This window comes from Pteropus vampyrus, unplaced genomic scaffold, assembly GCF_000151845.1.
Source record: "Pteropus vampyrus isolate Shadow unplaced genomic scaffold, Pvam_2.0 Scaffold315, whole genome shotgun sequence".
Lineage (NCBI taxonomy): Eukaryota > Metazoa > Chordata > Mammalia > Chiroptera > Pteropodidae > Pteropus > Pteropus vampyrus.
This window is the reverse complement of record NW_011889096.1, coordinates 112,723-126,191: the sequence shown is the minus strand read 5'-3', so window position 1 is coordinate 126,191 and position 13,469 is coordinate 112,723. Positions and strand designations below refer to the sequence as shown.

The window sequence follows — 13,469 nt, the reverse complement described above, 5'->3', positions numbered from 1 at the left end:
GTTTCCTGCTGGGAAGATTCTACGGAAAAATGATCAAATTGTCAGAAATGGACAAATATTCCAGCGGACAAGTGGCATCTGAAATTTCTACCCCAGACACTTTCGTCATAATATTGCTTATGCTCTTCACTATATAGAAAATCGATTTCTTCATATATCCTAGGGAAGGTGGACTTGTTCTAATTATGAAAAAAAAGGTCTAAATTGCAAATGGCATTGAGTCAAAATTTATGGAATGGAAAACAGGAAATGTAAGGAAAAATTCTCATTTTTAGAACAAGGTATTGCTAAATTATCCAAATAGACATGATTCATACTAAGCCAGCAGTATTATTCTAAATGGATATAATTCCTGAAGCTCCAATAAGATCATTGTTCTATGTCGGAATTGGTGAAATCTTTAATCTGGGAGGGAACCAGAAACCTACTCCAGCTTAACCGTGTTCACAAAACTAAATTCTTTTCCACTAGTTCTTCTCAGGGACTTATTTATTGACTAATCTTTCGTAATTATTATCAATTACAACCTACATCTGCACTACGAAAACGGGAATCGTTCATGATTTTCATGTAGTTGCATGCCGATGTGGATGGTTAAAATGTGTCTCGCCGGGTTAACTTGGTTACGTTTTAGTTTTTCATACAGATTTCGCCACCATGTGCATAAAAATGGACTATCTGTGATGAGGAGCCAAGGGAAATTGATTTCTCGTTTATCTCGCATTAAAAAAATGAGTAGTAATGTTGTCTTTGAATGTTGGACGGCACTCTTCCAAAAGGTGGAATTTCATGCTTTCTTGATGATTAATTTCTGTAAGTTACATTCGATGCTAAAAATCCATTTGACAACTCCGGTTGAACAACAGAACAAAGCTCAGGGATAAAGCAGAACAGAATAAATCTCTGCTCTTTTAAAAAAATGCTACTCCCTCAAAACTCCCTTTTGTTAACACGCTTTGAAGTGTCAGAAGCAATAGCCTCTTGCCCCCATTTCTGAAGCTGACCCCTCCCCACTATGACAGTAAATAATTATGTTCTAGCCAAGACACATTTATTATGTGCTGGATCCCATACACGTTAGACCCAATATGCACGTGCGAGTTCGCTGAAATGTTCTGGTTTCCTGTTCTATTGATTATGTTCCACTAACACCGGATAACAGTGTGGTCACCTGCTTGGGATATCAGTATAGACACTTCACACGGATTAATGCCTTAAACACCGCATCACAGAAGCCACGTTACACGTGACAAAACGGAGGCACAGACAAGCCTAATACTGTGCCCATCATCTCTCAGCTGGGGAGGGGACAAGGTGGCATTTGAACTGGGGCTGGTAATTTCTTGACCTTGCTCTAAGCTGAGCTGGAGGAGTGAGCCAAATAGACATTAAAAGGCATAGAGAAAAGATACCTGTGCCGCCAAGTTCACATGGAAGCAGCCTAAGTGTCCATCGATGGATGAATGGATAATGATGTGCTACACACACACACACACACACACACACACACACATGCGATTCAGCCATAAAAGAATAAGGAAATCCTGGTATCTGTAACAATATGGATGGACTTTGAGGGTATTATGCTGAGTGAATTAAGTCGGATAGAGGAAGACAAACATGCATGGTGACACTTATACGTGGAGTCTAAAAACAAACAAACCAAAACTCAAACTCATCACGTATGTGGTTCCCTCAGGAGGGGTGGCCTACCTGGGAGGTGGGGAATTAGATGAAGGAGGTCCGAGGCCCAAACTTCCAGTCATGAGATGGCTGAGTCCTGGGGATTTGCCATCCACTGCGGTGGCTATAGTTAGCATGGCTTCATGATAGATATGTGAGTGTGCGCGTGTGTGTGTGCGCACACGTGTGTGTGTGTGTGTGTGTGTGTGTGTGTGAAGGTTATCAGCGTCAATCCTGAGCCCTCATCACAAGAAAACATTTTGTTTCTTTTCTCCTGCTTCCTATGGTATATATATGAGATGATGAATGCTAATTCAATTATCGCAGTCATCATCAGAAACGAACACACGTCAGTGCAATCATGAGGCTGCACACCCCAAACTCACACGGCGATGTGTGTCAGTGGTACACCAGTAAAACGGGGGAGGGAATTAACCTACATGCTGTCAATAAATTAACTTATCGAGAACTTATTGTGTGTTTGGAAGAGTAGAGAATCCCTTTTGCCCAGAACGGATCAGATCTTGGGGGATGGAGGGACAGGCCACGAGGGGGAGGGGGGCCCACGAGTTTTTGCTAAGAGGGGTAATAAGTAGGACAGAAGCCACGGAGAGGCACAGCTGCCATCGTGAGTGAGATGGGCTGGGGAGAGATGAGGAAGGAGGATGACTCGTTCGTTTTGCTATCGATCTGTTATTCGATGACATTCCTTCTGAGTATCGGTCTTAGATGCCTGTGAAAACTGAAACGGCCCTTCATTATTTCCCCGTGTAAAATCCGTGTATCTTTCTGAATGTGACATTAAGGATTCTTTGCCACGAGGCCGTCATGACCCGCCGAACCAAAGCTTGGGGCTCTCTCTCTTCTTTCGTGTTGAAGCTTCTAGTGGGCCAAATGTCTCCTCGCCAGCTAAAACGAGATTTTTCTCCTTGATACGCATGAGGGAACGCAGCAAATGTCAGCCTCCCAGTGTTTAGATGCTTGAGACAGAAAACAAAGCAGGTGAATTAGAACCTGAGAACACGTGGGCCTTCAGAAAGCTCTGAAGAAGCCTTCACCAATTCCTTGATTTGCCAGAGAGGCAGATCCCTGGCTCTGGATTTCGGACACTATGAAAGGCGGCCAAGACTAGGTATGACTTTTCTATGGGCGCGAACGTCCTGGCTTCGTGGATCAACTTTCACACGTATTATCTTTCAGTTGAGATGGTTGGAGTTACCTTGAGCTGAAATCGAGGTTCGTAAGGCTGTATTGTTGGGTGGGACAGGGGGTTCAGGGGGAGAATCCATTTGCTTGACTTTCCCGGCTTCTAGAGGCTTCCACATCCTTTGACTCCTGGCTGTCTCCCGTCCTCAAATCAGGTGGCATTCCCACCTTTTTTTCTCTGTGGCTCTAACATCTTCTTTGACTTCCCTCTTCCATGACTAAGGGCCTTTGTTACTAAATATTGGGCCTGGGCCCACCCACGTACCCTAGATACAGTCCGCCTACCTTTAGGTCAACCTATCAGCAAATAGAATTCCATCGGCAACCTTAATTCTGCTTTGCCACATAAGGGAACGTATCTGCAGGTACCAAGGGTTGGAGCCTGCGTGTCTTTGGGGAGTCATCATCATGCCTACAAGCGTCTCTGTCTCAGAATTAGGGACTGGTGCGTGCATTACGTCCCTGACATGTAACACGTGACTGGCACATAGAAAGTCCTCAGAACTATTTTGGGTAGTAAAGTGATGCCAGCTCTTCACCCACAGCCTCTGATCCAAGCGAAAAGAGAAATCTCAAAACACGGAGTACCAGAGTGGAATTCTGAATTGCAAATACCCAATCTCGCTGTCTACACTGCTAATTAAATGTACTGATGCGAATTAGATGTTTCCTAAAATAAGAACTTTGGGGAAATCAGCTGTAATTTCCATGTGTTATTCTGCGGGTGGGGTTTATCCTCCAGAGAGTAACCGATAATGAACTATCTAGGCCCCCACACGGATTCTCAAACTGATGCAAATACTTAATAAAACCACAAAACTCCTGACCGGAAAGGCTGTGGTTTGTTGTTTGCACCAACAGCCAGGCATGTAGCTGCGAACGCTCACCAGCAAAATCCCAATATCCACATACCGTCGGAAGATCGGTTCTACCTTTCCCGCCCCTGTGACATGCCCGACGGCCTCGTCGGGACCACGCGAGATACTGTGTGCGAAACTGCACGAAAAAAAGCTCAAGAAGTCAACTAGTGGCTTCGGATCGCTCCCTGGGTTTAGACGCTTTTCCATCAGGGGGCTCTTCCCACGTGTCGACAGGCCCAGATTCCTCTCCATGCCTGAGCCATAGTGCGATGGAGCGATGGCTTAGGGTTTCCGTAAACACAACCGCACATCTCTGTCTCTGTCATAAGGACGCTACTGATTTTCCTTCCTGAGTGGTCCGATTGGGTCCCACCTCTCCTGTGAGGCGGCATTCTACCTGACGTGCGGTCACTGTCCGTGAGGTTAACTGTATAAAGTCACCGGCTCTGAGACGAGCCCAGCCAGTGTAGTGTGAAAGCCATTCTAATGGACTCCCCTGTTCGAGTTCTTTCTTCCCCTCTTTCTGCCTTTCCTTCTTTCTTTATTATTTGAATAGCTCATTAGGACCAAGGATGGCCAGCCAGGCGGCTTGTACAATGGGAACCGTAATTGCATTCAGGAGCCATCACTAACGCTGTGACGTCTGCACAAAGCCGCTTTTGGGGCCCGGTCCCCACGGGGCAGCTGGGCGGGATCGTGGAAGTGCGGTGTCCGATGCCAGGTTCTCTCCGGCCCTCGCGCTCGGACCTGCACTTCAGGAGATAATTGTGCGTTCCGTCGCCATGGCGACAAGGGCCGCAGGCCAGAAATGGGGCATGTGCCGAAGCACGGCCCTTCCCTTTCTTTCCGTGGGTGTCCGCGGCGTCCACAACGGACGACCGTGGTCCGGGGGCTCCTGACACCCCCCACTCACACCACCTTTTAGCGTCTACGCACAGAAAGAAGATCCGGTTTGGGACATCACTGAATAACGTGATCGGTTTTTTCAGACCGCCGGCCAAATCTCACTGGAAAACCCTTTGCAAGGATTAAGGGCAAAGAAAAGACGTCCCTTTGTGAAGGTTACAAAGGACACATTAGCTTCTGTGGCAGGCGACGCCTTTGATCCTCGTCAATTATTTCCTGAAATGCCAGGAAGATGTGTGATTCTATGCTTTGTGTTCTTTTTCTAAACATAGCATCAGCAAATGGTAAATTACAAAAGTGGCACCCCAGAGCATAACTTTCTTCTGGTTTACCTCTATAATATACTATAGTTTAAAATCTACACGGACAGGAAGTTTCCAAGTGTTACTAGCGCTGGATTAAATCATATCGAACATGACAGTTTTCAGAGACTTTTTTTTTTTCGCGATTGTGTCATTGAAAACAAAAGAGCCATTTTGTTCAAGCGAGCACATTATTTTCTAATGTAGCTAGAATCGTCGGATGACACACATTTGCCATTTGATTGCAGTGAAGGTTGGGGGAAAACAGCGCCCAAATTTAGGTCAACGACATGGATTTTAAAAAACGAAATCCAACGGTTTCATAAAATACCCCTTGATTGTGTAGTTGACACAATCAGTGGTTCCTTTCAAGATTCAAAACAAACAAACCAGAAAAAAATAAAAAACGACAAAAGTCAAGGCATGAAAACAAACGGAAGCATTCGTTATGATTTCCAGTTTGCTAACTTAACGCAATAATGTTCTTAATTCTATTATTTTCGATAGGTTCCTTTCTGCACGGATGGATCAGGTATACCACGGAACACGCAGACGCTCCCACCAGCTAGAGCCTGCAAACGAGCACAGCAACAAGGCTAAAAGCAAACTCTAGATACCGTGAAGAGTTTAATTTCAGTCTTGGCCATCCACGAGACGCTCGGTAAACACGCGTAGACCAAATCGGAAGTGACTACGTCATCTGCATTTGCAGCGTGAGCAAACAATTAATAGGTCACAGGGACTACAAAGGCACAGGGCGTTCGTTACAAAGCCCTCCCGGCAAGGCTCGTCGGCTGAGGGAGCGGGGGCGGGGGGCGAGGGGTCTCCTGTCTAAAGCGCGTGCTTACCGTCTTCCGTGGGCACGTAGATGTTCAAGTACAGGCAGTCCTCATTTTGATCCTGAACGTAGGTCATCAGAGTATCCAAGTTGGCAGTGAACCATATGGGCAGCATGTCGTGCAAGAGCGACCTCTCGTCCAGGTGCTGAGGACACACGGGGGCGAACTGCGTGGCATTCCGAACCCCGGTCCACGAAGACGGAGGTTCGGGGGGCTGAAACCGCCTCTCTCCAGTGGGAGGCGAGGCGTAAGGGACCCCCAGGAACTGCTCCACTGGACCCAGAATTTCGTTGGGCAACGGTGTCCGTAGGCCCCGGATTTTGCCATAATTTGTGCTGACGACGGGGTACTGTGCCTGGCTGTCGATGAGGGTGAACTTGATGGCGAGAGCGGTGATCCACAGGACGACGTGGGGGTTCACCATGATGCACACCGGCGTGAAAAACAGAGGAAGCCATAACAGCCCTTTGGGTGTCGACATTGTTCACTGCACATCCGCGGGTGTCTGTGGGGTACAGCTCCAAGCACACGACGCCGTGAAGCCAGCCGCCGAGAGAGGGGGCTCTCCACGGAGCCCAAGACCTGGGAGAGGAGACGGGCTGGCCAGGGGGTCCCGCAGATGGGTCATAGACAGAGCACGAAGTTACGGACGTACCAAATGGTGTTGCAGGCAGCCCATCGCGAGAGAACAGCCGCCCCTTAATCCCGGAACGGATTATGTCCCCGAGCGGCAGGCTTCCAGGAAGCGGTGACCCTCCAACACGACCCGAGGGCGACGACGGCTCCTTATGAAAACTCCAGGGCAGGGCGGTCCGCCTGGTGGAAGAAGAAAGCAGACAAAGAGGATGAAACCAAGACATCTGCCACCATGCCACGTGCTGCCTCTTCCGTGCCGCCCTCCACCTCATGCTATGAAATTCTGATTCACGCGTGAATCTCTACAGCGCTGTCTCTGTGGAGTGCGATCGAGCCAGACTGGCTATCGCGTGTCGCAATCCTTGCTGCGTGCCCGTCACCTGAAACCACCGATAAATGAACGCGCGAATCCCCAAAAGCTATACACGTTACGCAGACCACTGTCACGATGCCACCCGATTCCACCGTTATTGATAAGACGGGCCCATCGGTGGACCGCGGGTCCCCAATCCCTGCTTCTCTGATGAGCTCTAAGTTCTCAGGGATGAGAAAAAAGGAAACACACATCTGGGCCAAACTGGCTCAAGACCTGTGGATATTTAACAGAGAACAATGACAAAAAATCATGCATCTCATCTCCTAACGGCAAGAGCATAGACTGGATACTCATCCTGCTCAGGCATCAGGCAACCCAAGAGCACGCATCTTCATTCAGCCTGCGTACGCCATCGCCATGACTCGTGGCATCTTTGTCAAAAACCGAACGAGACGGACATGTCACGTACAAGCCGTAGGGGCTCGTCCCATCGAGACGGCATTCGCAATTAAAGGTGTTGACACACGTGGAACGTTATATGCCTCTGAGGGTAAACCCCGAAGCTTATTTTAAAAGCTTAACGTCCATCTGAGCCCGGGCGGAGTCAGCTTTTAAAACATCCGCTTCGTCGCTTCATCGCCCCGTGGATCCCGGGGCTCAGACTAGACGAACATTGCTCGTGGAGGCTTAAACACGCTGTGTGTAAGAGGACAGCGTGAACGACCCGTTGGGGATAGAAAACGCGTCATCGGGTGTTGCTAGGAGGACACCTTTAAATACAGCATCCTTCGACGCGAAACTGGGCAAACAGGTTGGTAAGACATTGCGAGTTATGCAAAGTATTTCCGGACTGGAACGTAATTATGTCTTTTTTTAAGTGAACAGCAGAGCAGGATATGTCAAACCGATCCATTTTTTTTTTTTTTAATGAAATGTATCACACACAGATCTATCGTGGAGCTATAATGTCTTTGGGGGCAAGTGCCACATTCTGGGGCCTGAGAATCACGGCTGAATGAAAATGGTAAAAAAATCTAGACCGCAACTTTGAAACTGAAAAGTGGCATCACGTCTAGTGATGCTGATGTATGTATGGGGTCGCCTCTGTGTTTGCATTGCACCGTAGACAACATTTGGATGTCCACCACGGCGTGACCCAGCGTCCAAATCATTAAGAGACATACAAGAGCAAGGCAGCTCTTCCACAGCCCCATCTTCCAGAAAACTCTGCTTTGGAGCCTCCCTCCCCTGATCTGTTTGGATAAGACGTCCAGTGGACGCCTTGAACCCTGGGCAATAGCAAACACCACACATACTATGTCCGTTCCTACACCCAGCTACCTACGATCAATTTACAAATTAGACACAGTAAGAAATGAACAAGAGCCAACAAGAGAATAGAAGAATTTTAACAACAGACTGTGAGAACAGTTACGGGATGGTGCCTTCGTGAACCGAAATAATTAATGGTGCCGTGAAGACAAGCACTGTGACATGCCGGTCAGCGTGATCACCCACAGGGACACTGAGTAACAGGTCTGTCTACAGGGTGGAGACGCCGGACACAGAGATGGCTCATGACACCCAGGAGCTGGGCTCGTGACATCCCACCACACTGCTCAGAATGGTGAGCGATTCGAAACTTAACGGACTGTTGTTCGGTTCTGGAATTTTCCTTGGAAGATTTCTGGACCACGCGGTCCACTGAGGGTAACAGAAGGCACAGAGGGGGAAATCACACACAAGGGGTGACGGCTGTAAGCGTCTGGGGATTCAACGAGAGCGTCCACATGACATGCGACACGGCCTCCCGAAAGCACACGGAAGAGGTAGCCTCCGTCGGTGCATTCGTCCTGGCACCTGTGAACGAACTCCGGGGGGCATTGCAGCCCCCACCTTCGGTCCTCCAACTCGGCGTGGATGGGATGACTGACGAATCCCATAGTCGCAAGGACCCTGCCAGCGAACGCGTCACCCCCAGACCTCGGGCTGGGGTCGTGTGACCCAGTCTCCCCCCCGGCTAAACCTCCCTCCCTACAAGGTTCTGAAAGCCAGAGAGAGATATGGACCAGCAGGAGAAGAGGGGACCTTGGGGGCCTCTGAGCACACCCCAGGTCTAGGTGAGGCGTCCGTAGTAGTCACGAGTTCAGTGCTACCTCATTTCCTCCATTTATTATTATTATTATTATTATTATTATTATTATTATTAGGCCAATTTTCATGGAAAGAATACAATCTCAGGTCTAGAGTATCCTGACCTTGGCACTGGTGATGTTCGGGACCCTGTAACTCTTTGTGGCGGGGAAGCGTCCTGGACGATGCAGGGCACCGAGCAGCGTCCCTGGTCCCCACCCACCGGACACCAAGAGCATCTTCTCGTCACTATAAGAGTCAAAAGTGTCTCCAGACATTTCTACAGGACTGGGGCGAACTCATTTCAGGGTGACGACCAGCAGACTAACTCGCCAGATCTGCAATGCCGGTGGGCACGTAAGCTTCTGTGGGCACACCGAAGGATTATAACCAGAGGCACTACATGCTTGTTTGTGTGGATAGACGTGCATGCGCGTGCGTGTCTGCAAGTGACATCTGAACATTTAAAAACTTGAAAAGTTTTGCCATCACGAGTAATGAAGATTTTGACAATACACTACTGAATATGCATCGACATCACGAAAGAAATCAGTATAAACTGAACCAAACAATATACTTGCAGACAAAAAATGAAAGACCTCCCGTGTAAACTTCACACAGGAAAAGGGGTGAAACCTCAGTAAAAATATATATATATATCTTTAATGTATATTAGATAAACATATTTACATACTATGTTTTTATATTTATATCTACAGCTTTTCATTTTCTCCAAATGAAAATGGGATACTACAAAAATCTGAGTAAAAATCTGAATGAAAGAAAGTAAAAACCACGACTTCATTGAATACATGCAATTTGGGGCTAAAGGGCTTCATAGCACGTGTTCTCTGCCAAGGTCACAGCACGATCTGAGAGACGCGCTGCTACTGATTTATACCTTGACTGGGTATTTTAGAATCATTCTCTCTGGGGCAGTCTTGTTCTCTGAGGTCGTAATTAAGACGAGGCTCACACCATTCAAGGATGTCAGACTGTAAGTCAGTCGAAATAAAAACTGCAATAAACTTCTCCCGACACTGCACGTCCCTCGACTTGAGATCGGTTTAATTTTAAAATATGTATTTCCATAAGGTGGGCCCCGATCACGTTTATTTTGCTGTTTCGTCTGTACAAGAGGTAAAATCTGTCTCTGGGGTGTTGACGGTGTTACGTGTCCGTGACCGGGGAAAATCTTAAAAGAAAGAGAACGCTACGGATGCATCTTCCAAAAAACAAGAGAGAGAGAGAGAGAGAGAGAGACAGAGAGAGAGAGAGAGAGAGAGAGAGAGAGAGAGGGTAAATGAGCTGGAAGGAGTCTCAAAACAATACAACACTAAAAAACGAACAACTGAGATGGTATTCAAATGGATAAATCTCAAAACATAAAAAAAGCAAGTCACCGAAGAATACACATGTGGTTTTCTTGGTATATTACATAAAACTGAACGGTCTGTTGCTTAGTGCTATATTTGCACTAAAACATTAAAATAGCTAGGGCATTATTAAAACCGAATTTGGGGGTAATCACTGCCTCTGAGGGTTGACAGTGAAGTAGTTCACATGGATATACAAGAATATTAGTAATGCTTCATTTTGTACTCTGGCAGTATGTCTGTTTAAACTTTATTTCTAAATATATAGGGTATACATTTTATGAGTATGATTCTTTTACAATGAAAATTTTAATCACAAGATGCGTGTCTGCAAAGTTTGACTCAGTAACTTTATTTTCTCCTGCACGATCAAAATATCTTAGATTTAAAAACCGAAGGAAAAATGTAAACTGTTTTCTCCAAGGTCATGTTCCAAGCCTAAGGCAATGGACGATCACGTCATCGTCCATAAAAAGCAGCCAGCGGGCTCCCGACTACATCGCTAACCTGGAGGACGAGGTCGCCCGAGATTTCAACTGTCGTGGTCACTAATTAAGCCAGGTGACCTCTGCCACATCACTTAGTGCCCAGGGCTCGGACAAAGTGACCTCTCTGGTTGCCTTCAGCCTGAGGGTGGTGACACCTCAGACCGTTGTCATGGAAACGCAGTAAACAGGAGCTAAAGAAGCTGCTGGGAACCCAAAGCTCCCCCCTGAAGGAGGAAGCCGTGCCTTCCACATAGCAGAGCACGGGGGGAGGCTGGCTGTGTCGAGGACATCTTTTTAAAAAAAGATGTCCCTGTAATTCCATAGAACATGTATGAGCAGGCAACGAGAATGTCACCAGATTGTCATGGACCGGACTTCTCCGTCAAGATTCGGAAAGCATATTAATTTTCTTTTCGCCCGCAGTCATTGATTTGTTGTAATAATGATTTCGGTGTACCGACCATCCCTCTCTCTCATATGTAACTCCAAGGAGTTAGTGCACAAGAGTTTGCACTTGAACTATGTATATGTACATACTACGCGTATTCTATACATGTAATTCGCACTTGAACTCTATATGTAAATGTGGTCTATAATATATGTAATTTGTACTTGGACTACATATGTAAATATTATGTTATATGTAAATATCATATGTCAAATAATATATTTAATATATAAGTGTATATTTAAAGTTTACGGATATAATTATATGTACACATTTTCAAATGTATATAATCTACATCCAAACTAATGAAATGATACGCTATAACATGCTGTGTGTGCATCTCCAAATCAGCCCACTGAACTACGAAGCTCGCTGGCTTCAGAAATCGCGCTGTCTCCACTCCTTGTAACCTGCCCCGTGCCTTGTATGTCGTAGGTAATCAATAAAACGCAGTGTATGTGATGCTCACTACCCGTTTCCATAGAGATGGCTGTGAGCAGGAGCCTCTGAAAGACGAAGGACTCCAACAGACACCGATGGCCACGGAGTCACTTACTCGTCCAGGCACTGAATCTGTGGGTGGCAGTAAGGACCAACGGTTAGAGACATGAGTGCTGGACTCTGGCTTCCTAGTGTCAAACTGGCTCTAACTGTAACTCCGCCAGCATCCCAGACGAGGCTGGAAACCATCCACGATGCCACTTTCTTACCTAGAAAATGGGCACAGTAACAGGACGTAACTCACGGACATCAGTGCCTGGGCCACTGTGTCAGTGCATGTGAATATATACACACATATACACACATATGTGCACATGTATGTGTATGCAAACATCTATACATTTACAACAAGAAGGAACTCCAAGGAAATGCTCACTAATTATACTTAACTTCGTGAGGTTCTAATGTACGCTTCTTCTCTGAAACCCACTTGGATAAATAACATATAGGTACACCAATGAACTTTTCATTTGAACCTAGCCTGCATGCCAGTTAATGAGATGAAGCCTGTATTTAAATTAGCACCACGAAGCGAACGTCTGGTCCATTCTCTGCCACCACGTCCTTCGGTGGGAACGTGGGCTTCGTTTCGGCAGGATGCAATTTGGGATGCTGTGTTTCAGAGACGCGTTTCGAGTTCTGGGTGTGCAGAGTGATCTGGGCCACAGCGGTTTTGTAAGATGGTCCCAGAGGAGCTGTGCATCGCAGTTCAAGACAGGGGAAAGAAACAAGGTTACCGAGAGGCACAGAGGGCGGGAAAAATGGCCCCGGGAGGAGCATTTTCGCTCTGTCCTAGCCACTTCTCAAATGTTTACATACCCTGCTGGACGCTGAGCAACCTCCCATCAGAGACCGCAGAGGACGAATACCCGCACTTGGAAAAGAAAAGGTTCTCAGCAAAAGTTATTAAGTTAAAATCAAGAAAAAGATGGGGAAGGCAGGCAGAAGGCAGCTGAGCTTGGAAGGCAAAAAACAAACAAACAAACAAAAAAACAAACAACAAAAAAAAGATGTGACGACATGCTCCTTCACCGGCCTGCTATGGGTCGACCGAGGTCAACAACACACTCCCAGGACCGGCTCCATCTCGTTCTCAATGTAAACTTCCTGGGCGCCCCACTGTCCAGCCCCTGTGTCTTTGCTGTAGGAATCTATTTCATCGTGAGGAGAGAGAGTCTTGGGACCACTCTCGGACACAGAGTAGGAAAGTGTGCCTGTCGTTGGCGCTTACTTTACCAGTTTCACTCGCTTTCATCGAAGCCGGATTTGAAAAGGAGGTTCAGACGTAGATCTGAGCACAGATCTGCCTGCAGCTCTGCGAGCTAAGTCAGGCGTCCCAGATGCCGAGCCCTGCTAATACCGCTTTCTATAAACGGCTTCCTCTTCTCCGCGGTAGGTGGGCAGAATTATTTTTAAGGAAAGATTTTTAAGACGGAGAAGAAGTTAAATGGGATCGCCTACAAAAAGGAACACTACCGGTTTGAGTTAAAAACAAACAAACAAACAAACAAAAAACCAGTCCATCCACAGACAGCACCAGCACCGTCTGACCTGGTGTTTGCACCCCAGATGCGGTGGGTCCTCGCCTCGTCTGGTGGCGGGTCCGTGGATGGGCGGCCGGACACACTGAGGTCAACGCCGAAGATGACTGAGTGCTTTCAAGCAGGAGACGACGGAAGAACCACCTTGGCTGGGCATAAGGTGTGTCCGCAGGTCTTTAATAAGTGGCTTTGAACCAGCTCTTCACAGCCTCTCCTGATGCGCTCTGCATCGTG

General features: G+C 47.1%; 1 protein-coding gene across 1 annotated transcript in view; it reads right to left on the bottom strand.

Moving 5' to 3' along the window:
- LOC105303749 (neuroligin-4, X-linked) overlaps positions 1-13,469 on the bottom strand; it is a 285,691-nt gene that overhangs the window by 203,922 nt on the left and 68,300 nt on the right. The window contains exon 4 of the mRNA XM_023521777.1: positions 5,806-6,612. Within this exon, the coding sequence (XP_023377545.1) occupies positions 5,806-6,277 (472 nt within the window). The 5' untranslated portion in view covers positions 6,278-6,612. The remainder of the gene's footprint in view (positions 1-5,805; positions 6,613-13,469) is intronic.